Genomic DNA, 26,016 nt, shown 5'->3' on the forward strand with positions numbered 1-26,016 from the left:
CATACTGATATATGGGGACCCACTCAGGAACCATCCCTAGGAGGTTCTAGGTATTTTGTTACATTCGTTGATGACTTTTCTCGCAAGGTCTGAGTATATTTTCTAAAGCATAAGTCAGAAGTCTTTGCCAAGTTCAAGGTTTGGAAGGCAGAGGTAGAGAACCAGACTAGTAGGAAAATCAAATACATGAGGTCAGATAATGGTACGGAGTACAAAAACTCACAGTTTAAGAAATTCTGCAAGGAATATGGCATTCATAGACACTTTTCAGTGAAGAAGACTCCTCAACAGAATGGTGTTGTAGAGAGGATGAATAGAACTTTTACGGAGAGGGCCAAATGTATGAGACTGAATGATGGACTTTTCAAATGATTTTGGACAGAGGCACTTAGTATGGCATGTTATGTCATTAATAGATCACCACAGGCTTCCTTGGATGGTAAAGTTGCAGAAGAAGTATGGACAAGTAACCCAGTCTATTATAATATGTTACGCATATTTGGTTGTCCTGCTGATGTACATGTACCCAGTGACGAATGATCTAAACTTGATCCTAAGTCAAAGGGGTGTATCTTCATTGGTTATACCAAAGGTGTGAAGGGGTTCAAGTTATGGGATCCAATTTCCAGAAAGTTGGTGTTGAGCAGAGATGTAGTGTTTGATGAAGATTTCATGATGAAACAATCAGTTTTGGCAGAGGTGCCCATGCCAAATGGAGAAATTTTGGGATCAAATATGATTCCAGTGAGCAATGAAATGGTTCAGGTGAATAAAGGCAAAGAACCATGCACTAGTTAAAGTCAAGAACATGATGATTCTCAGGCAAAGAGTTCAGGTGTGCAGGAGTATCTACTTGCTAGAGACAGGGATAGACGTCCTATCAAACCTCTTGAGAGATATGGCTTTGAGGATATGGCTTCAATTTCTCTCCATATCAGTTCAGGAGATCCATGTAGCTTTCAAGAGGCTATAAACAGCCAGGAGAAAGAACAATGGATGGGTGCCATGATGGAGGAGATGGAGTCTTTACAGAAAACCAAACTTGGGAGCTTGTTACATTGTCCCTAGAAAAGCGTGCAGTTGGGTGCAAATGGGTATATAAGAGGAAGCCAACAGTATCAGAAAAAGAAGGGGAAAAGTTCAAGGCTCGTCGTGTAGCAAAAGGGGATTCACAGCAGAAGGGGATCGACTACAATGAGATTTTCACCCCAGTGGTGAGACACACTTCTATGATGGTAGTGTTTGCCTTGGTAGCCAACCAGGATATGCACTTAGAACAGATGGATGTGAAGACTGCCTTTCTCCATGGTGAATTAGAGGAGAAAATTTACATGACACAATCAGAGGGGTTTAGTGCAGTTGGACAGAGTCACTTGGTTTGCAAGTTGAAGAAGTCTCTATATGGGTTGAAGCAGTCTCCCAAAAGCGATTTGACACTTATATGTTGAAGCTTGGTTATAAGCGTTGAGTGTATGATTGATGTGTTTATGTTAGAAGCCTTGACGATGGTTCGTTTATTTTTCTGTTACTTTATGTTGATGATATGTTGATTGCTGCTAATCATTTGAGTGATATCAATGAGCTGAAAATCATGTTAGGTAAGGAGTTTGACATGAAAGATTTAGGGGCTTCTAGAAAGATTCTTGGGATGAAGATTCAGAGGGATAAGGGAGTTAGAAAACTATGGCTCTCCCAACAAAGCTATGTTGAAAAGATCTTAGCCATATTTGATATGAGCAATGCTAAAGTAGTGAGCACTCCATTGGAAAATCACTTCAAGCTTTCCCTAGATCAGTGTCCAAAGACAGATAAAGAGAAGAAATACATGTCATAGATTCCATATGCCAGTGCAGTGGGTTGCTTGATGTATGCTATGGTTTGTACTAGATCGGACTTGGCACAAGCAGTTAGTCAAGTTTGCAAGTACATGTCGAAACCATGGAAACAACATTGAGAAGCAGTCAAATGGATTTTCAGATATTTGAAGGGGACTACAGGTCTAAGTATCATGTTTGGCAGCTAACAGAGTAAGTCTTCAGTTATTGGTTATGTTGATTCGGACTATGCATAAGACTTGGATGATAGAAGGTCCATAACGGGGTTTATCTTCACCCTTGCAGGTGGACCAATTATGTGGAGATCATCAATTCAGTCTGTTGTTGCTATGTCCACAACTGAAGCAGAGTACATGGCAGATGGTGAAACTTCTAAGGAATCCATGTGGCTTATGGGGTTGGTAAATGAGTTAGGCATTGAGCAAGGTGGAGTTCCGCTGCATTGTGACAGTCAGAGTGCTATCTTCTTGGCAAAGAGCCAGGTGTATCATGCTAGGACCAAACATATTGATATGAGATTTCACAAGATCAGAGAGTTGGTAGTTTGTGGGCAAACACTATTGCAGAAAGTTCACACTTTAGAAAATGCAACAAATATGTTAATCAAACCGGTTACCGTAGACAAGTTTAGGCATTGTCTGAGCTTGCTGAACATTCACTGATGTTGGGCTATGGAGCACCCCCAACCCAATGGCGGAAGATGAATATTGATGATATTCGCTAAGGTGGAGATTGTTGTGCAATGACTCATATCTCTAGATAACATCAATACAAGTTATGGGCTTGGGTTGATGTAAATGGTTGGGGTAGAGGACTAGATATATTTATGTTATAATAATATACAGTGGTAGCCGCTCAATGCTCCCGCTGATGTAGGCACAATTGACCGAACCTCGTTACCAAATCTTTTGTGTTATTCTCTTGTATCTATACTTTTACTATTTGATTGTTTGCTTGTTCCCAACAAAATCTAAACCTCATCTTGAGCGAAATCGCAACAACTTGATTTTGATGCCTTGTGTGTTAACATAGCTTCAAAAACACTACCAAGTTCTCCAGCTTCAATCAGTCTCAAAGTCCAATGAGCATCACTTCATCATCGTCAATTTCACGTTGAGGGTTCGTCGTCTCGCATTAATGGAAGCGTTGGTTATCGTGGTGATATTTTTGGTAGCTTTCAAAGTGGTAGAGATCACAATAGGGGTGACCGTTTTGTGCCACGGGAAGTCAATTATTTTTGTGAATTGTGCAATCGATTTGTTATGATCACTTAGTGATAGCTTGTTGTTCAAACTATCCAACCTAATCTAAACATGTTCATTTAAGGGTTGCTTAGTTTGTAGACTACGTATTGAATTAAGTCTGGTTATAATGCAACATTTCTTTGAGTTTTTATTCCAAATTGTCTTTACATAAGATTTGACCATGTATGGTCCAAAGCTATTAGCACTTTACTTTCATTAGCTTTGTTTAAGTTGGTACCAAATCTTTTCAGCGAAAAGGAGGAAAATCCGTAATCACAAGTCTTTTCTTCTCTTGTTATTGATTGCAAATTGTACAATAGATCTTAGTGTTACTCCCAATACTATCTCTCTCATATAAGCTTATACAAAGTACGTTTAAGATGTGGTTGACAGAATGTATGTGCATGTGTACTTGATTCGTTAATTTTACCTCATTGTAAATTAAATTTGGTTTTTAGGTCGGATGAAAAATGAAGTATTAAGCTTAGTGGATCATCTAAAGTGAGAAATATTGCGTATTTATTATATGCTGGTGGCCATTGGCCTTTGCCATTCTGGTCGTAAATATAATGAATATATGCTATGAAATGGCTTATTTTTATTCTAAGAACTAAAATTTATGATTTCTTCAACATAAAAATTTATATGTGGTTTATGGAGAAAAGTGGAGGTGTGGGTGAGGCAGAAATTAACTTGCGTATAAGGCTAAATGGAAACTTGCACAGAACATTTAATAAAAAATTGGTGAGTATTTTGCGATTTGAGTTCCGAAAAAGGAGTTGGGGTATGAAAATTAATATTGGGGTTGTTTAAATCACCATCCAAGGTTGAACTAATAATTCCCCACAAATTCACACTTTACTGATCGTTCATATCACCTCTCTATTATAGTATTATGGACATCTTTAATTAAAAAAGGGCCACTTAATGCACAAGGTATTTATAAACATTTTTAATTAAAAAATGGCGAGTTAGTGTACATGATATTTATGGACATCTTCAATACACAAGTAACCAAGAGTAAAATAATAAAAATGGGTGACTAAAGAGCATTTATTTAACCAAATGAACCTATTAGTCAAGCCAAATGTTCAACATATACATGGACCAATGAATTAAACATGGCACATTCAATGGAAATTTATTTTAAACATATAATAGATAATGGAATTTTCAAGTTATTTCATGTGATGAAACGAGAATGACTATAGCTGTCATAAACTTCCCTTTCCATCTCTCACACAATCTCTAAATTCCATCCTATACAACTTGGAAAGGGAAGGGGAATCTTTCCTAACCTGAATTTTTAGGGCCAAAATTGTGGACATAAAATGTACAATGGGGAAAATGATGAAAAATAGTATTGTAAAATGAGGAGATACTTTAAATGGTAGGGCACTGGATTTTACTAAACATGCCACTATACAAACCTCATCAATTTTACAAAATGGCACAGGCACAGGTACCATCAGCAAGAGATAAGGTGCTCATCAACTCTTTTGACACTGCATGCTGGAATGCATCTGTTAGTGTAATATGTTCATACAGCAATCAAGTTAGAGTTGGAATGTTCCGGTGAGCATCTGCGAATTCTCGAACAAGACGCTTTAAAACCCTGCCACCTTTGCCTTGCATGTGCCCGAAATTACTCTTTAATCCATCAGACTTCTTGCTCTCGATATAATCGGAGGCTGCATCAGCAAGGGCCTTGGACCAAAGTGGCACTAGGCTCTCTGCTTCCCCATGGTTTAAGTATTCAGCAGGAAGAGCTTGAACCTGAAAAATTAAATGGTCAATCAAATTGAACACAAAGGGGACAACAGTTGAAATAAAAACCAAAAATCCGAAGATAACAATGACAAAACAAACAGCAAAGTCCATAATAATTGAGCTAGACACCAAAATATCTACAGAGTTCGTCAATTTTTATGAAACGGCAACTACTGCCAGAAAAGGATCAGCAAGCCCAACCACAGTTTCTGATTTCAATATTAGGCATGCCAAACATAACAATGACAAATCATAAAAGGCAACATCATAATTACATATATAGGTGAAAGGCATGAGAGAGAGAGAGACCGCTGACTGTAGCCATCGACACAAAGTTTGCCATCCAAGTATAGCCTTCAATGCTGTTCCTTCGGATAAAGTGCATATTGCTGCCAATTGTTGCAAAATTGTTGCACACTTGTGAACCTGTCATGTAAAGGATAATTCATTATGTTTCAATCAAAATGAAAACAATACATGCAGGAAGCTAAAAGGCCAATTAATACTAAGAGAATATGAATAAAGCTCGAGAGAGGACAAATAAAAAAAGAAATGTGTCAGATACATAATAGAAGCAATTCATGATATTGGAGCCTCTAACGATCACATAATCTAGATTTCAACCCTTATTGCCCCCATTTTCCTCTAATGTCGCAAAAACCTGTAGTTTTGTAACCCGACAATTGTTAGGAAGCACACCTTCATTGTAGGAAGCTACTTTATGTGTTGTAGTGCATGGATTAGGGATGTCCATGGGTTAAAGCTTGAAGGCCCAATAAATTCCATTTTGAAGGCCCTATAAATTCCATTTGCATCAAGACATTTAAAGAACCATCATAAGCATCATCTCTACGGGACGAGAATTAGTTTATTCATATCTTTGTATATTAGTTGAGAGACAACGGAGAGAAAATACTGAGGTATTTGGATGTATTTTGTATCTGGGATTCAGTGAAGTCTAACAACCTTTTGTGTTCTTTTATATGGCAGTCATCTTTGAATGAGAACTAAGGCTCTAAGCTGAACACATTTATTCTTATGCTTCCACTTCATTTGCATCAATTTTATAACAAACTGGATGTCGATATTACAAGAGCAAGAGGCATTGAAAAGCACATTGATCAAAGAAAACAATGACGCTAGTTCAAGTAATACAGCAAGTGAAGCTAAAGGTGCTTAAATCTCACAGTATCAACTAGTTTAGTTGATGATGCTTGCTAGTTGACACTAGTTGCTCTTACCATGTGTCCAAACCGGGATTGGTATATGATAAGAACCTTGGACGAACCACACTACAAAAGCTAGCTATTGTAGTTGGAGAGGCCAAGGCATTGAAGAATAAATTGGATTCAAGCTATGAATGAGGAGATGAGAGCTCTAGAATGGAATGGAACATGGGAAATAGTTAAGAGACCGAAGGAAAAGAGGCCAGTGGGATGTAGATGGAAATATACAGTAAATTACAGCCTGATATGAGATAGATTACAAAGAGACGTTCGCTCATGTGGCAAAGATGTATACAATCAGAGTTCTTCTTTCACTTGCTGCACAGTTCGTTGGGAACTTCCTTCCCTTTCCATCCCCTACCTCCTATGCCTTCACCTTCATCATCAGTTTTCTCCTTTTCTGCCGTCTCATTTTGAATCTGGCATCCTTGCTCAGTTTCTCATTGTTGAAGATCAAATGAACTTTGTCGATAGACCCACTCAACGGCCAATTTAGATGGCCAATGAACCGCATCGTCACTACTGTTCTGGGAAGGAAAATAACGTGAGGAGAAAGGGTGTTGGTGGTGACTGGTTTCCGAAAACTATTGTCTAAGTGAGGGTGGGCACAACGACTGTTTTGGTGGCAAGATATGTGGTGGCTTAGACAATGGCAGTGACGGATGGTGCTAGGATGATGGCTGAGTTTAGCTTGGTGGCGTCAAGGGTCAATAGTGACAAGGTACCACCTCTATGGCTCCGATTTAGTTTGGGTTCCCCATTCCTGACCCAACCACTATATCTGGATCATATTAAGGCTGGAACAGCTTAAGCACAGCCTTCAGGCATGTTTTCCAAGTGTACTGAGGGTTGCCTAATCTCCACCAGATGAGAGCACAAACTCTCAAACCCTTCACTGTTGTGGTTAGCATCTCTGACTCAGGTGTTTCTACTGCATTGAAGTACCTTTAGATGTAATGACACACAATACCCTTCAACTATCTTCTGATGACCCAGAAATTATATCTCATACTTCACAGAAACTTCTCAAATTGTTCAACCATGCCCTCCATTCTTTTCTTAACTGTCCAGTGCTCCCAGAATTGGAAGTTTTTTATATCAATTTGTCACGAACAGAAAAAAGTACTGATAGTCATAAGCTAGAAAAAAATGGTGATCAGCTCAATATAAAAGAAGTATTCGTCTGGTAATTTTGGAAAACAGCACGCTGAAACAAGATAAACAGAAAAGTCGCTTTTTTTTTTTTTAATTTCGGAATGAAAAGATATTGAACCACCCAAGTTCAAAGCAAAGAAGATGGAGGAATTGTTGCAAAGATAATGACTCGTAGGATCGGAACGAGTTGCCACTTCTGTTACTGCTCAAGGATGGGTAAAAAATGGGCCTGGGACCCGACTCATTTCGGTTTAAACAGAGTTAAAAACTCCTTAACTCTTTCCCTCTCGAACAGCACTAGAATAGAAGCCTCTCTCTCCCCTGTTCTACCACGACCAGAATAGAAGCAGAAGCCCCCACCCCTGTTCAACCATGACCAGAAGCAGAAGCCCCCACCCCCCTGTTCAACCACGACCAAAAGCAGAAGCCCCCACCCCCTGTTCAACCACGACCAGAAGCAGAAGCCCCCCAGTTCAACCACAACCAGAACAGAAGCGTTCAAGGCTTCATCTTCAAGACTTCATAAAGTAAGTTATTTTCCCTCTTCATCTTCTGGAATTGTATCACCTCCTTCCATCAACTAGTCAGCAACAACACAACACTTTCATTTTCTATGTAAAAAACTTGTCTTCTAATATGCATGCATTTTTTACAACTCTTTCCTAAAGTAATGTTATTTATTATTCTCATCTCTGGTGACTCTAAAACTGAAATTAAAGTAAATGGCCCAAGTCCCAACAACAGGGTACTACTGAGATTAAAAAGAATTCTCAGGCTTGCTAATTGGAATAATTGGTTATTTCAATTGCTCTTAAAGCCTAATTAATTAGATATGGACTACAACCGATGTTCTACAAATGAATATGAATTTTTTTTACGTGTAATTAGATGAATTTATATTGTGATGATAAGATTTCATTGATATTGATATATCAATCTATGCATTGGTTGTTAAATGTAGATTTTAAAAAATCAATATTTGGTAGGATGATACGATTCATGTTACGATGACATGTTTTATGTTTTCATCTGCCCCTCCCGATCTTACTTAAGATCTCGATCTTGTTAACTATGGAACCATGACAAATTAACTATGAGGTGCTGACAGCTGTGTCGACATATCAAAAAGCTTACAAGCTAATATAATGCTATATACCATAGTTTACCAATTCCAATTGTTAGCTGCTTGTATTTCATCATATTAACTTACATTGATTAGCTCTTCAGATATAAAGCAATTCCTTGACAATGACAGCTGACATACTTACCCGTGACATTGCAGATACACCAAGTAATGCATACACCACATTAGATACAAGCCCCTCACCACTGAGAGATATGACATGAATGGCTGTGGTGTTGAATGACCCATCAATGATACAATTCATACATTCTAACAAAGAGACAAGGCCCACGTCTAAGAAACCTGAAGAGCCAACAAAACGAGAGTCTGTCAGCATATCACCTAATGTAATGAGTAAAAAAATGAGAGCTCATGTAGACTATTTTCATAAACTGTTGATATACTACATTTTCCAAGAAGAGTTAACTTTCAAAACTTGCAAATTACAATTGTGCATCTTAAAGATATCCAAATAAAAGTATAAAATCATACTTCAATTGAAGATTACTATTTATGCAAGAAATATCAAGAAGACAACAATGACAACAAAAAACGATATATTCTTTTCTTACAAGACAAATATGACATTGCAGCTAGAGCTGCTCCACGATGCATGGCTGTGCAACATATAGCTGCTTTTTGAATAGAAACTTCAAGAAGAGAACCACAAGCTGATAAGGCATCCTGGGACAAATCAGGTAACTGGTAAAGATATGCAGACTTGATTTTTTTCCACAACTAGTAAATCTGGGCCCCAGTCTCAAAAAAACAAATTGAAAGAATGGAAAACAACCTTGCTACAGGAACGAACAAATGTAGATGTAAAATTTACGTAGGCCTCCACTAAGTCAGGTTCTTGGTCACATACGTAGGAAGAAGTTAGAGCCATTACAGAAGCTGCTTGAGTAAATCTTTCAAACGTTGTAACAAATAAAGGTCCATATTCATCCCGGTGACCAAATTCTTCAATCACAATGGAAGCTGAAAAGTATAATTTGAATAAGGATTAAGGAAGCAGTCATGATTCATGACAACAACTCAAACAGTTCAATAACAACATTGGAACTAATTTTGTAATTCTGAGAACACAAATTCCTGAGCTTATTTGCCTTCACAAAATGCCAAATATATGATGATACTCTTAATTAGCCAAAAGAAAAAAAAAACCCATAGGCCCCTTCTCGCCCTAAAAACTGCAAAAGGAAAGGGTAGGATTCATCTATCCACTATTGATTAAGAAAAAGGAAAAGGCAAGCAATTACAAAATGCACAAAGGAACCTCAGCTTATAGGAGTTAGAACTGTTAGCATATATAAAAGTATATCAAAATATATTACATTTTCTTATAGAGAATATCTAAAAATGCTTAGATATAGAGATAATTCTCATATTATGACGATTGTATCTTAGATTTGTTTATAAGATTAAAAGAATATCTTAAATTATCTTATAGAGAATATCTAGAGATGCTTAGATATATTTTAACATGAACATTTAGAAATATCTCATAATATTTTATCATATCTTGAAGTTGATTAGAATTGTTTGTCATTACAGGTAATCATGGAAGAATAGAGTCAATAGACTATGTCATTATGGAATATCAATAATTATGCCAGGATTCTATTTGTCTTTTGTTAATGGCCTATAAATAGGACTCTTAAGGTTATGTTTTGCATTAACCCAACCATATCAGATTAATATCAATTTTATATTATTTTCATTCTCTATTGAGTCTATTCTCTCTTTTCCTGTTCCCTTGCCTAAAATCCTCCAAAATCAACAGAGGGTAAACTATTTTCAGTTCTAATTTAGGCATGAGAATGATTGAATAAACCTAAAGAAAATTACAAATTGATCATAAATAACTTGATGCAAAGGGTGAGCCACACGAAACAGTAAAGTTGTTGCTTAGTGATCAGTAGATTACAAGTACAGATCCTGGAAACAACCTCTCCACTTGCAGGAGTAAGGCTGTGAACATCTACTCTCTCCAGACCCCACTAGATGAGAGCCTCATACATTGGGGCATCGTTTTTATTATAAATAACTTCATGCAGAGTTAACATCACTTTTTAAAATGGATAACATCATATATTTATTTCTTGCATGGACAAATATGACTTCACCTTTAGGATATGGATAATAAGTAAAATCATTCTGGAACATACAAAAAAATTATTGATGAACTTTGTACATTATACAGTGAGTTTTTCTTTTCTGTCTGCTAAACTTCAAAAATCTATACCTAGTAGAACTGAGGCTTGATTATTCCTTGTTGTAAACTTTAAAAAAATGAGCATATTTAAACCTTTTTAAAAAATTAAAAAAAATTGAAATTTTTGCTTACAATTTTTATTTACTAAAAAGGGTGGCATAGTGAGCAAGGATCCAGACAGGTGGGATCTTGGACAGGTAAATGTACACAAGCATAACCCTTTAAGCAAAAAGTTGTTTCCAGGATTTAAACATTACTGTTACACTGAGGTTCACCCATTTTTTTAGTTACATTTCAAAATTGGAAACTAATTATGTAGTTCAAATAACTCCTTTTAAGTGGGTTAAAAACTATGATTAAGTGGCCAAATAAGTGCAACATCAGCTTAGTTACTAGCCACATTTGTGTACTATCAATAACATCATCAGCATTTAGAAGGATTGATCATGAAAAGTAAGGGACCTAATTATAAGGACCTCATCAGAGTCATAAGGACTATGTGTAAACCTGTGTATAATAAATTTTGAGAAAGATATATGCAGAAAAAAAGGAACAGGCCAGGCCAATCTCTTTCTTATGTATGACAAAGTAAAGGGAGGGCTTAAGTAGAGGTTGTAAGTTGGTCTAGACCAACCCGTGAATCCAATCAACCACAACCAAACGGATCAAACTCTTCAATGATGTTAACTTCACAGCTTGTCTTTCTGTGTTAGACTTGGAAAAAAATTGATAATTTGTTATGTTGTTTTTGTGTGCTAATCCTCATCTGGAGTTGGGATTAATAAAATTAAAATTATTATATATAACTATTTTGTGTTATGTTTTAACTTTAATGTCAATGTTTACTTAGAAGTCAATGTAAACATGATGTGTTTTTAATTTATAATTGAAATTTGTTGTTTTTTCTTTACAGTTATTTTATATTAATTGTGGAATTTCTATCTTTTTCTTGAGTTGGTCAGAACTTGGAAGTTTTATTAACATAACTACAAAAACTAAAGATCAGTGGGCAACTCGGTGACCTACCCAAACCAGCCCATTAGTGTTTAGGTTGGTCTGGTTCGGATTTGACACCTTAAAATTGACTAACCAGAAGCAACCAGAACCAAATCATTTAGGACATGTGTGGAGGAGACAACTAGAAGCCCCAATATTGGGAATAGATCAAATAAAGGTTGATCCAATTCATAGAAGCAGAGGGAGGCCAAGAAAAACTATAACCGAAATGATTAGGAAAGGTTTAGATATCAATGTTTTGTCAATGAATAAGATTTATGATAGAGTATTATGAAGTCGCTTGATTCATGTAGTCGACACACCTATAGGGACTAAGGTTTGGTTGATGATATTGAATGTTTTTCCTTCCTTAAACTTGCCCAACCCAAACCGACTAAACCCCTAGGCTTAACATCAAGTGGCATCTATTGTCAAGGATAAGAGGCATGAAGTCATGTTGCCAACATCTAAGCAAGTATACACATCAGAGTGGCAATTAAAATTCATAATTCAAGTTGTAAAATGTACAACTAGAAAGAAACTAAGCAGAAAGAAGAGAAATTGTAATTGTTATTTTTGTGTTGAAATGAAAATTACAAATTGCTACAAGTGTGACTGCACAAATATACACTTCAGAGAGGTAATTAAAATTCGAACTTCAAGTTGTAAAATGTACAACTAGAAAGAAACTAAGCTAGAGAGAGAAGATTTGTTAGTATTGAAATGAAAATTATGAATGATTACAAGTGTAACTCATCTATTTTCATATCTAAGCTATCAGTTAGTTAGCCTAACTAACTTACTAAAATTGACTAAGACAGATTAGCTTAAAGCAATCTTTTTCTATTTTTAATTCTTAGCCAACTAACTTATTCTAATTCTCCTAGGCGTGGTTTAAACACTAGTTCGGCTACTGCTCTCATTGCCAATTCGCTTTTAAGATGGAAACTTGACATGGTATCAGAGTCAAAGTTCAACTTCGCTTCGATTGTTATGAACAAAACAATGCCCTTTCATCATTGGGACAAAGGTAACCCTTCGCTTGGTCGGACAGGCTTATAAGGAGGGGCATGTTCATAAGTAAGTCTCACACCACCTAACCTTATTCTTCTAGGCATGGTTTAAATACTTGTTGGGCTACTCCTCTCATTGCCATTTGGTTTTGAGATAAAACCTCAACACAAAGCTTGTATTAAAGATTAGGGATATAAGCTGGAATGTCTTATAGTTCTACCAAAACATAGTGACTGAAAGACATGTCCAAAAGCATGGAATAAATCATTCTGTTATCAAATCATGCTTTCTTGATTTAGAATCACATGGAGAAAGTCTTTATGTAAATAATAACTGAAGTAACTACTTCTATTTTCCCAAATTATGGTGCATCCGTGCATGCATGTACAAGGACAGTTACAAGCAACTCTGAATGAGTAATTGGGCATTAAAAGAATAGGATATATACCAGAAGCAGACCCTACCAGTTCTTATATAGCACTCATGGCTTTGGAAGAGAATAAAATTTGTTGAAAGCCAATCCAGCACTTTGGGCAGCAATGTCACAAAATGCTGACCTGGACATTCAAAAATAAAATAAAATACTTCTCGTGAGAGTAATCCGTTAACTGAAAAAAGGTGTCCAAAGAGTGGGCAAACCTGAAGATTGAATAGCTAGTGACAGAGCACGGCAAGCTGCCATCGATAAACTACCACTCTCCATATGCTCAGAGCTGAAAATTTTCTCCAAGATGGGCCAGAAAACCCGTAGCAGTGAAAGTATAGAATCATCTGCAACAGGATCAGTCGCGACGGATATGGAAAGATGACTGAATACAGTTCCCATTCTGAATTTAATGGATTATGAATTATAAATGAGAGAAGGTAAGAAAAGCCATGAAAATTTTATACAGTTGAAACTCAATCCTATATGGAACAATACATTCGCCAAATGGAGATGTAAAGAGATACACTAAACTACAGAGAAGAGAGAGAACAGAGAGAAGAATGGAAACTGGAAATTAAACTATCCATTATGATTTCATTAAGTGATACAATTGTTATGGATCCCTATTTATAGAGATATAAGTCAGTTGTAGACAGCTGGCTTAATAACAAACTAACTAACCATACAAGAGAACCTAAGACTGTGAGAGTTCTAGATTCTTCTAGTCTACTACCACAATAGCAGAGCATGGGGAAGAATAAAAAAGGGTGAAGTCTGCAAACAACTGAAATAAAGACAAAAGTTGAAAAGGCTATATGGAGACAGGGAGAGAACTAGACAACTAGATATTTCATGATCAAATGTCTTAAAATGTAACAATTTCATATCACTAACATGCAAGTCCAGCTTATAAAAAAAACTAACAGACAAGTCCAAATCAGGTTTATCAAGAAATAATGTAACCAATAAAAGATCCTGACAATATGTTCATTAGTATAATGAACTTACTTGGCTGAATAGTAATCTTAAGGCATCCAAAACAGTGAATTTATGGCATACCTGTGCAATCCTCTGGAAGCAACACTCAAAACATGTGTATAGTATTCAGGGTCCTCTTTAAGAGAACGGCTGTTCTCTGAATCAACCTGAAAATATACAGGATGAGATTCAAAAGTTGAAAGTCATTACACAGAAAATGCTCCTGAACAAGTGCATTTAGAAATCTGTAATAGAAAAAGAATTCGCAATAGAACATAAACATTTGTCATGGACAATCTGAATGTTCCACTGAATTAGAAATACAACAAGTCATTTTGCCTTCACATATAGCTTAAGCTTTAGGAAGAGATGTGTTAGATAATGGGAGTAACAGAATTAATAAAATAAGAAATAGCAGTTTGTAACTGGGATGATTAACTTAGTTGTTAGTTAGTTATGAGGTGTGGGTCAGAAATAGGTCATATGGAGAGAGTGAGAGGTACTGTGGGTATTGGAAAGGAAAGGGAAGGGAGAGTTCTAGGTCTCTCGATTCCCTATAGAATGCAGTGTAATTAAGAGTGATTTCTATTGATAACAGAACATTCTTATCTCTATTTTGGATCAGTTTACAAACTGTTATTTCTTATTTTATCATTTCAATTGCTTCCAGTATATAACAAGATGGTTCAAGACATTGTATTAGAGCATTTATGACGTAGTGGTCTATAGTTCAATCGTTCTCCCCATTTGGGTAATACAAATTTGATTTGACCAGCACAAGGAATGTGGGCCTGTGCATCATCCATGGATTCAATGCTTTTAAGACCAAAGGGGACTTGTGTGAGGGAACATGTTAAAAATATAATACAAATCATTATCTGCCTTCACCTAATAGCTTAGGATTTCACATGATGTTTGGCCATGCCATGTGATCAATAAAGCTTCTTCCTAAATAAAATAATAATAACAATTAATTTTGAGGTGTTTGAGTAAACTAAAATTTTATGTGGCAGAAGAAGCAGAGACTCTGCTGCCGAAGAGAAACAAGAAACTGATGGTTCTCCTAAGAGAAAAAGTAGAAGCATAAAACAAGGTGAATTTTATTTGTTTCTGTCTAATAATGCTTCTTATAGAAGCACTTTGCAAGCAAGTTCTCAAAAAAGCAGATTTTTCACAGGAAGGCCAAAGGGTTACTCAGAAAATATGTGAAGCAATAGATGCTACTAAAGATGAAATTATAATTATCTACTAGAAGTTTAGACAGCAAAGACAGTCCAGATATTGGAACATGAAATTGATGGACCCATAATCATCAACTAATATCAAATTAACCAAGAAAGCAAGTCATGAATCATTATTTTCAGTGACTTTAATTTTATTTGGTACCTTGATCATTCAATATTTCAACTGAGAACATAATAAAATTCAGAGAACAGTATGATTAATAGCCAGTGATTTTTATCAGAACCAAACACAATTTATGTTTTCATCTTCACATAAAAAATTGGCATACAACAAATTCCGATTTCATTTCCAGGATTTGAAAGCAACAGGTGAATCAGTTACGCTGATAGAGTACAGTAGAAACAACCAGTTCACTTAAGCCAGTCAAAGCAGAGACCACACAATCAAAATCTGAAGTAGTGTACAAGATCGGCAAAAGAAGGCTCACCAGTTTCCCAACAGCTTCATAACTAGATGAAAGCAACCTAGCCAATAAGTTGATCTTTAGTTCTCTGTTGGGAACAGAACCGAGGACCAGACTTATTGCATTCATAACTTCTTCCTCATCTTCCAAAGATAAATGCCACTTCTCTAATCCCTACAAGAACAAGCATGACTTAAATGGCTAAAGGAGAAAAGTTAATTGAATCATATACTTGAGAAAACATCATATGCTAAACTGCAAAGGTAGAGAAAAACGTCCATTAACATTAAGAAGCTGAGTATTTTTGGCAATGTCTACAAAGCACCAAAAAAAACTCAAATTTATAGGCATCAAACATGTAGAGAAAAACTATGACAAACAGAAATTCATGCATGCAACATTACACCATACATGATGTTTACATTGAGATATTTATTCCAGTTTAAGCATCGAGAATAACTCACCTCTCCTACCCACAATAAAATTTCCAAATTTGAAGGTTCATAAATTACTACGGAAGCATCTTCGCAGACTTTACGCAGGGCACACGCACAAGCATTTGAAGAGAGAGGCTCTGAAATCCCTATAGCAAGAAATAATCTGAAAGTAGAAAGATTGTTGCAAAACATGAATGTGAATACTGAGAATAGTAAATCAGCACAAGTCCAGAATAGTTAATTAATTTTAATAAAATAAATCTTAAACCCTGATCAGATATACGCAATTATCCATCAAACATAAATGACCATAAGATAATTTATATATTGAAAAATATGAGATAAATTATTCCATTAATCATGAGCACACCAGGAAAATGGAGTTTTGAGTACGCACAGTAAGGGCCTAAAATTTTCCTTAAAAGCAGATATCCACTTGGAATAGGAACCAATAACATCTGCTAGAGATCTGTAGACCTAAAAGTAAAACACACTTTTAGGTGGATAAGAACATAACATAGATAAAATAATGCTTAGAAACAAATGCCAATGTAGGAGGAAATGAGAGAAAGTTGATATATAACCCACAAGGCAAATGAAACCCTTCAAGCCATCAGAAGGCTCAGTGGATAAGATGATCACCAACTGCATGACTACAGAGAAATCAAAACTTTGGCCATCCTGTATGATTACATCAGCAGCCTGGAATAGAGCATCTGTTACCATAAATAACATGGGTATAGCAAAGTGCACAACTAGCACATATCTAAATTTAAAAGGTGTAAAAAGTGAATTAGCTTCACAGTAAGCAATATTCTACAGTCATAGTGGACTAGCTACTATTTCTAAATATGAGTACAACATCAGGTAGTCACAGAAGATACAGTAGCAGAAAGGGAACAGCATCTTAGGAAATCAGGAACTAATGTATAATTGCAAGCATGCATAATATATAGACAAACATTATACAAAGTTTCCCACTGAAAAAAATGCAAATAAAAACAACAAAACCATACTTTCAAACCAAAAACTTCAAGCTTTTGCCTCCATCAATATATACAATGATACAAAAGACAGAATCCAATATTAGAAGCATGTGCACATCATAGATGTGGGAAAAAAACAATAGTTTGGCAGAGTAGGAAGCAAAGGAAACACACCATGGCACTTGCAGTGTTTCCATCTATTTTAGTGCAAGACGGTTTGATAAATTGCATTTTTTTATAAATTTACATTTGTATGAAAACTACCTAAAAAGTGGGTGGGGATATGGTGTAGTTTTGGTAGTGGTTACCTACTAAACATTTACTTTTTTAATTTTAATTAGAGCAAGAGACAATGAGGGTACTCTTCATCACCACTCATGGATGTTCATTAAACATTAACGGAAAAGGCAAGAGATAAGACCAAAGAAGCATCCAAGGAGCCTTACCAAACAGAACTAAATTAAGTATACCATTGCCATAATGGAACAGTTAACAGTTAATGGTTCTAAATCCCTCCCTACATTCTTCACACTGAACTATCCATATAAAACCCAACAATTCCCATTTGCTACTGCCTCAAGTATTCTTCAGCCCATTGTCCTACTGATTTGCCTGATCACTTCCTGCCCTATTTATGTTAAATCCTGAACTTTAAGGTTAGGTAATACACATTTCAATAGTTTCTTCAGTATTAAAGAAACCCAGATTCATTTATCAATTTGTTGCCTGCCAAATCAACATCTTGGATACAATAATCAACAGGCTAATAAAGCATCCCAAGTGACAACAGCAAGTGGTACTCACAGCATTTAGAGCAAACAGCTTGCTTTCCACTTCCTTCCAAGGGATTGGTAGATTTGGAGATGCCCACCCACCAATAAAGAGCTGCAAATACATCGATATCCAAATTAAGACCTCACTGATAAAATAATCTTGACATGATGCAATGAAGATAATGAGATAATAACAGTTTGCAAAACAAGAACAAGAGTGGTTGAAATATATGTGAAAACATAATCTTGATATTTAATTAACCCAAAATTGCTGGACAAGTGAATACCTTTCATTCAAAAAACTAATGAACAAACAACTTCCCAGTAAAATAATTTACAAAATTTTCCAAAGCACTGGTAATAAGATATTCAATACAACTAATAATGCTGCACAGTTATTCAAAAACGGAAGTCTGGTTTTGCTATATTTAACAGGTGGTTACAAAAAAAGGAAGGGGGATATAAGAGAAGAAAGAAGAAATATCTCATGAAAGTCACAACTGTAATTTGGTCAATTCATGCATCCTCAGACTCCATGAATTCAATAAATGAGCTAAGCTTTCAATGCTGTTAGCATACCAAAGCATAGTGCTTGTGTTTCCTTTTGATCAATTGATTTTGTTTGGGATAGGGTGACTTTTTTGGCCTCCCTTTGGTGCTCTGCAACTGGGTTTTCTAGAGCTGTTTCTTTGGTAGACATGCAGAGGGATAGGCTTGCTTTGTCGTATGGCCCTTTTAATTTGTTTTAGGTGTTTCTTTTTGTATTCATGAGGATATCTGATCCTCTCTGTAATCTTTCTATCTTCGCATCTAATATACTTTCTTTTTTGATCAAACAAAAGTACAGTGCTTGAGATGAGCTAAATATTACAACTTACAAAATAGTCTAGTTATTAACTGCTATAACAAATAATGGAACAACAACATTCATATCATTCCCAAACAACACCTAATATTCAGATAGCAGATAGCAAGATGGATGCTATACCGAAGATAGCAGATACAGTAAATATAATGTTTCATATACATACCAGTCATTAATACTCAAATTTATAATTTACAAACACAATTGCCAATAATGTGCAGCATAACGAATAACAAAACTATAACCAAACCAAGGTGGGTTTCCCAAAGAAGGCTGCTATAGAGCAAGAAGCTGCATGAAATAAGTTGGGCAGCTGGGAACATGCTAAAACAGAGTGCAGAGAGTGGGAAACAGGTTACAGGTTTAACCTGCTAGGATCTTATTGAAATGGGGATGGGTGCTGCTGGGGTAAAGCTGAAACAAAGATGGGACATTGCAGTTGTGACGAGCGAGGACAGAAGTTTTTGATCTTATGTTTCAGAGAAAGGAAGGCTGTTGTAAGCCTGCAAGAGATGTGAACTAAATTAGAAAAGAAACTAGAGAGCCAGAGAATGGAGAATTTATGATCAACTAACTGAAAAGAAGAGTACATTGGTCCTTACATAGAACAGAAGGCCAACTGTCACTAGCTGGCTTCCAACTCTCATTGGCTGGCTCACTAACAGAAACTCGCATCAGCTAATTACCTAAAACTTACAAAGAACTGATACATTCACTACTTCAGTTTCTCTAATATTCCCCCAGAAACCAAAGGATAGAAACTAAGTAGTTAAAATAAAAAACATGTAGTTGCTGCCTCGGAGTAGTGAATTGTGTAGTGGACAAGGGCTTAGTAAGAATATCAGCCATTTGAAATTCAATTGGAATGTGTTTGACCTAGAAAGGGTTGTTCTCCACTCTATCTTTGACAAAGTAGAGGTCAAACTCAATATGTTTAGTTCTTGGATGAAGAACAGGATTCTGACTTGTAAGCCATGGCAATAGTGGTTGTCACGGAGAATTGAAGGGACAATATGAGTAAATTGAAGTTCTGTAAGAAGAGAGTAAAACCACATGAACTCTTGAGCTATTGAAGCTAGACTCCTATATTCAGCCTCAGTGTTGACCTGGATAATGTTGTTTGTTTCTTGGACCACCTTATAATTAAGTTAGGTCCAAGAAACAAAAGAAGTTGACTTTCTGTCATCACAATTGAAGGCACAATCAGCATCACAAAACTCTTTTAGAGATAATGGCTCAGTGAGAAAAGCTTGTTGCAAGAGGGTGCCATGAGAGCTAGTACCATTGGGATGCCTTAAAATTCTTTTTATTACTGACCAATGCTATTCAAGATGGCTAGATAAGTACTGACAAATGTTATTCACAAGATAAGAGATACCAGGCTTAGTGAAAGTGACATATTGTAAAGCACCAACAATTGATCTATATGGAGATGATTAGGTCCCTCTTTAGTTAACTTGTAATCATGAGCAATGGGAGAGTTTATAGGTTTTACTGAGCTCATGTGTGCTTTCTCAAGAAGATCCTTGATGTATTTGGACTAAGAGCTGAAAATAAAACCCTTCTTCAGATTTTTGACTTCTACTCCCATAAGATAATCTAGCTGTCCAAATTGTTAAGGGCAAAGGTGGAACTGAGATTAGCAATTAAGTTCTTGACTTGTGCAGTTGAGGACCTAGTGATAATGATGTCATCAACATAAACTAGGATATACAGTCTGTAAGTAGAAGAGGAGTGAATAAATAAGGAATTAGCACACTTACAAATCTTAAACCCCAATTCTTTCTTTCAAACCATTGTCTAGGAGCATGTTTTAGACTATAAATAGCCTTGTGAAACTTACAAACTAAAAACTTAGAGTAAATTACACTGATACCCCCTGAGTTTTAGTGAAATTACATAAACCACCCCTAGTTTTTATACTTTCATTACACTGACCACCCCTGCATAAGAAATAAGTGTAATCTTTTAAACAAAAATGTGATAAATGTAATTAAGTTAAACAAAACATGATAAATTGTGTAGACAAGTCTAAATAATATACAAATCAATGTATCTTTATCATTTTTGGTTATAAAATGCATCAACAATTCTAAAGAAATATTGTTTAAATCGCTCTTATAATATAGTGTAACGAACCAAAAATAATAAAGAAATATTGACTCATATATTATTTGGACTTGTCTCCACAATATATCATGTTTTGTTTAACTTAATTGCATTTATCACATTTTTTGTCAAATATTACACTTATTTCTTATGCAGGGGTGGTCAGTGTAACGAAAGTATAAAAGTTAGGGGAGGTTTGTATAGGTGTAAAAAAGTGAGGGGTAGTTTGTGTAATTTCACTAAAACTCAGGGGGTATCAGTGTAATTTACTCAAAAACTTATCAAAATGTTGGAAGCCTTGTGGTTGTTACATACAAGGTTGTTAAAGTGTAGAGTCAACCTTAGAGCGGGAAGGGGGGTAGGATCGTAGAAAGAGTGGGCTGACATGGCTTGTTAGAAAACAGAGGGAAAAGATAGAAAAGAGTGGGTTGGAAAGGAGTAATGTTTTTAGGGGAAAAACAAAAAAAATTTGGGTGAAAAAGCACAGCCCTATTGTTGTTGTTGTGTGATTTGAGAAGAAAAGATGAATGAATGAATGAAAAAATAGTGCACATGATTTTTATAGAAATGGGTAAATGAATTTTTTTGATAAAATGCAAAGTTTTTACCATGTGGTAGCAACTGTGTAGAGAGATGAAAGGTATGAAAGGTTTATGAAATTGGTGGCTGAAGATGAAAGGGTTAGGTTTTTTTTTAAAAACAAGTTGGGCTTAAAATTAGGTCAAAAATAGGTTAAAATTAGGTTTGGGCCAGAACCGGGTGAAAACAAACCTGAAACTGCAGAAGGCATTTGAAATGGTTGTCTTCTTCCTCAACTCGAAAAAGCGCAGCGATTCTGCGATTCTACACTCCAGCACATCGCTCCGCCACGCTCTGCCTTTGGTTCGCTTTTCTGTCCGTTTCAACACGGTTTCCACCATGAAAAACGTTGAATCGTACGATTCAACGCTTTGGAGCGCGCTTTTGATAACCATGGTTACATGTATACCTCCTCTTGAAAAACTTAATTCAAAAAGCCAATTATTTTCATCTCTAGTGGTCACTTGTGAGTAACAGCTAATGTAATAAGTATCATGATAGTTATAGGTATGACAATTGGTGAGAAGGTTTCATTAAAATTTATGCCTTGTTCTTTATGAAAGCCTTTAGCAGCTAACCTTACTTTATACCTACTGATAGAACCATCAGCACGTTGTTCGATTCGAAAAACTGACTTACATTCTATAGCTCTTTATGAGGAGGTAAAGAGACAAAGTATCAAGTCCCATTAGTGCATTGTATTCCTCTTTTATAGCCTGCCTCCATATAGGATCAGCAAGAGCAGCCTTGGAATTAGGAGGTTCAACTTAAGCTAACAACACTCTAGGATATATGGTTTTGAAAATAGCAAACTTGAACCTGATTTGCATTGGATGAGAAGAAACTTGTGAAGGTTGGATGGAAGTAGAAAGAACTAGATTAGCATAATGAACATCACATAACTACTCCTACATGAATCATAACATATTCCTAACGGTCACTTTCACCCTTTATAGAAAACTATTTAACAGCTTTTGGGTCATGCTAATCAACAAGTAACATGAGGAAAGATGTGTGGCCATGGCAACAAGAAGGCCATAACCGATCCAAGTCAGCCAAGCATACCAGCCAGGGAGCCCAAAGAGAGGGAAAGCGAGCATAGGCAGGTCATTATTTTAGATTGATGGGAGTTATAGCGTAGCTAGTGAGTGAACAATGAGGCTATGCTTTCTAAAAGGCACTATAAGCTCATGGTCAATCCATTCATCGAACAAGATCCCTTCATCGGAAGGAAAGAGGAGTTGAATTGGGACGGGTGTAATCTTCACTTTAGGACTATAGCTTTCAGGCAAAGATGATATAGAATGAATAGGAACAATAGGCAAATTAATGGGTGAAGAGATAGGAGAAATAGCAGAAGAAGGAAAATAAAAAACATAAGAACTAGAGACACTATTAAGAAAATCAATAGATAAGAGAGAATATTGGGATGTTGAAGGATTAGTAAGGAAAGGAGTAGTAATCAATTTAGTGATAGAAGGAAAGGCATTTTCATTGAAAATGACATATTTTGAAATGATTATTTTGCCCTCATTAGTAAGACATATATAACCTTTGTTAGAGTTAGAATAGTCAAGAAAAGTACACTCAGAGGATTTAAACTCTATCTTATTTATGGAAACAGTCTCATCCTTTGTGAAGGTAAGGCTACATACATCTACCTTCCCTAGACCCTACTAGGTGAGAGTCTCATGAGTTTAGCCAAAGATGAGAAAAGCAAGCCCATCCAAAAAAATTTAGAGAGTGATAATCTGGAATATTCCCTATTAGTAAAATGTAAGATGATCTACTAGAGCAGGTTACAGATCGTCACAACCTGCTAGGATAGGATAAGCTGTTAGTTATAATTGATTCAGTGATAGTTATAACTGAGAGTGATCTTTCCCTCTTGTATTAAGTCACTACCTATAAATGGTGACTTGGGATTCTGTGTTGAATAAGAAAAGTGAACGCCAAATTTAGTTTAGGGCAAACACATACCTGATGGCTTTCTTGTACTGTATTAGTCTAAATATGTTAGGGATCTAATAGAGGGGGCTCCAATGTCTAGTGCTTATCAGTTTACCAGGTATGGTGGTTTTGTTTTTCAAAATCCTACTCTCTATAGATGCCTTCCTGGTGCTCTACAGTATGTAACAGTTACTAGGCCTAATATTGCCTTCGGTGTGTCAGTTCTTATGCCAGCCTCTTAAAGAACATTGGATTGTAGTTAAGAGAAGTATCTACAAGGAATTGCAACCTGTGGGCTTCATCTCGAGTCTGCCTTTGCATCCATTTCTTTGCATGTTACAGCATTTTGTTATGCAGATTGGGCTGCTGATTCAAATTATTGGAAAATTGTTTCAGGGGGTTGTCTATTCCTTGGGGCTAATCTCATTACTTCTGGTCAAAAAAGAAAAACGATATATCTAGATCCAACACCATTTCTAGGGCTAATGCCATTTCTAGGTCCAACGCCATTTCTAGGTCCAACATTGAGGCAGAATACAGAAGGTTGCCTCTAACTTCCCAGAGATTGTCATGGATTGAATCACTCCTCGTTGAACTTAAGTTTACCTACTGAACTCCTCTTATCCTAAGTGATATCTAAGCACTGTTGCAGTGGCTCATAATCATGTTCTTCATAATTGAATCAAACATATAGAACTTGCTCTGATCTTTTTCAAAGGTAGGAATCAACCAAAAATTGTACAAGTTCAACACATCTCTTCAAAGTTTCAAGCAACTGATGTTTTAACAAAGCCTCTATCTACAACCAAGCTTCTCTTATTCACAGAACATTTAAAAGTGCAGGAAGCACCTCAACTTCATAGGGGTATATTAGAGAACTAGGCTTGCTCACTATGTAAGAGGTAGAGTTAATCATAGTTGGTTAGAAGTGTAAGCTTAATTGTACACAGGAAAGCGTAGGTAGTTTTCCATGGGCAAATTCAGTCACATTAAGTTTTCCATGGCCATATTCAGTGACATTCCAAAACCATCACCACCAGATTTCAGAGTTTGTTAATTAAATTATCTTCATTGTCATATTCAGAGAAGACTCTGGTGGAATTTCTTTGGTTTTGCTTGACTCTATTGTTTCAAATTATGGGCTGCATCACGTGATGCGGCCACAATATTGCGATTGCATTGATCATAGTTGACAAGATCGAGATCTTACGTAAGATCGGAAGGGGTAGATGAAAATGTAAAACGTGTGATCGTAATACGGATCATAAGATCCTACCAAATATTGATTTTTTTTAAACATACATATACACTATTAAAAACTTCAGCTTTAAAACTTAAACTTCCAACATCAAAATATATGCATACAAAAGTGTTAACTCTCACATAATTGCAAAACTAACATATCAACACAATCAACTAAAGTGTTTGATAGCAAAAATCACCAACAAGTATAAAGGCCTAATATTATATTACATACATATTATATATATATATATATATATAATAATATGTATGTAGAAATATCATGCAGCTATACAGTGTTTTATGTAAGCTACAAGTATATTATAATAGTATGTATGTCGAAAGTGGAACAAAAGTCAATTTGAGTGCTGACCATGACACGTACAAAGCAAAATTTAACAAAAGCGTAACACAACAAAAGCACATAAAAAGAAGAGAGAACATAACAAAAGCAACACAATGAGCACCATTTTGCTCCTATTACACATTACAACATAAAAGAGGGAAAAAATATCACTTTAGAGAGAATAAGGAAAACAAATATGTTGAAGATGAAGATGATAATAAGAAAACTTGAAAATGAAGTTTTAGGTACTTTTGGTTCTGGTAGCTTCTACTTCTATTTTGGTTATGATATGTTTGTTATTTTACAATTTAGGGTTTTGAAGAATTTCGGGCAGGTCAAACGATTTTGGGCCATGGGTTTCTCTTACTATACAGGGTTACAAGATGAGAATTTTGCAATTTAGGGTTTTTGCCATAAAAACAGAAAATCACAATGAGACAATGATTTTACGATCCTACGATCTTCCCCAGCGATCTCACCAGCAGTGGTGAAATCGTGTTCAGAGTGGGCATGATCCTACGAGTTAAATCGCGATCTTAACTACTATGGCGGTGACCACTGCAACCGCATCACAGTGCAATTATGGTGTGACACCAAGTCACAATGATGTGGTTGTACCGGACCGCGTTTGGGTCACATCGAGTTGAAAAACTTTTTTTATCACAAAAAAATTTACACCGCAATGGCCACAATCCACATTGCAATGACCGCAATCGCGACCACAATTTAAAACAATGCTTGACTCTATTGATGCTTCTTTAGCCTTGCATTATTTTTCCTTTTCTTTGTTTTTTTTTTTTTTTGCTATTTCAGGATATCTTCTCCTTCTGCCTTACATATCTTCTTTTCTTCTAATGATGTCCTTTTATCCAATAAATAATGGAAAATAATATTTTTCTTCTAGTCAACAGATAGATATTGGGTCAGTTCCTAATTATAATTTATAAGCTGCACAAAAGAATATAAATTAAGTTAATTGCCCAACATAATCAAACAGATTTGAAGTTAGTAATAGGATAACTGATGTGATACCAAAGTAACCATACCATGATGAAAGGTGTAAAACATAAAACAAATTCCAGAATATTAAGTCAA

At 35.9% G+C, this 26,016-nt stretch overlaps 1 protein-coding gene and 1 long non-coding RNA gene across 2 annotated transcripts in view; one reads left to right on the forward strand and one right to left on the reverse strand.

Moving 5' to 3' along the window:
* Window positions 1–4,207: 4,207 nt before the first annotated feature.
* Window positions 4,208–26,016, reverse strand: part of LOC109340882 (transportin MOS14) — a 33,008-nt gene continuing 11,199 nt past the window's right edge. Inside the window, exons 12-24 of the mRNA XM_019578646.1 lie at window positions 17,862–17,942; window positions 16,660–16,773; window positions 16,469–16,548; window positions 16,099–16,234; window positions 15,659–15,808; window positions 14,068–14,153; window positions 13,221–13,408; window positions 13,046–13,138; window positions 9,147–9,334; window positions 8,926–9,037; window positions 8,499–8,656; window positions 5,159–5,275; window positions 4,208–4,855 (exon numbers count right to left, since the gene is read on the reverse strand). Coding sequence (XP_019434191.1) covers window positions 4,631–4,855; window positions 5,159–5,275; window positions 8,499–8,656; window positions 8,926–9,037; window positions 9,147–9,334; window positions 13,046–13,138; window positions 13,221–13,408; window positions 14,068–14,153; window positions 15,659–15,808; window positions 16,099–16,234; window positions 16,469–16,548; window positions 16,660–16,773; window positions 17,862–17,942 — 1,728 coding nt within the window. The 3' untranslated portion in view covers window positions 4,208–4,630. The remainder of the gene's footprint in view (window positions 4,856–5,158; window positions 5,276–8,498; window positions 8,657–8,925; window positions 9,038–9,146; window positions 9,335–13,045; window positions 13,139–13,220; window positions 13,409–14,067; window positions 14,154–15,658; window positions 15,809–16,098; window positions 16,235–16,468; window positions 16,549–16,659; window positions 16,774–17,861; window positions 17,943–26,016) is intronic.
* LOC109340883 lies at window positions 5,472–7,281 on the forward strand. The gene is made up of 2 exons (XR_002106856.1): window positions 5,472–6,541; window positions 6,797–7,281. It is a non-coding gene; the product is annotated as an uncharacterized LOC109340883 (long non-coding RNA).

This window comes from Lupinus angustifolius, unplaced genomic scaffold, assembly GCF_001865875.1.
Source record: "Lupinus angustifolius cultivar Tanjil unplaced genomic scaffold, LupAngTanjil_v1.0 Scaffold_276_35, whole genome shotgun sequence".
Classification (NCBI taxonomy): Eukaryota; Viridiplantae; Streptophyta; class Magnoliopsida; order Fabales; family Fabaceae; genus Lupinus; species Lupinus angustifolius.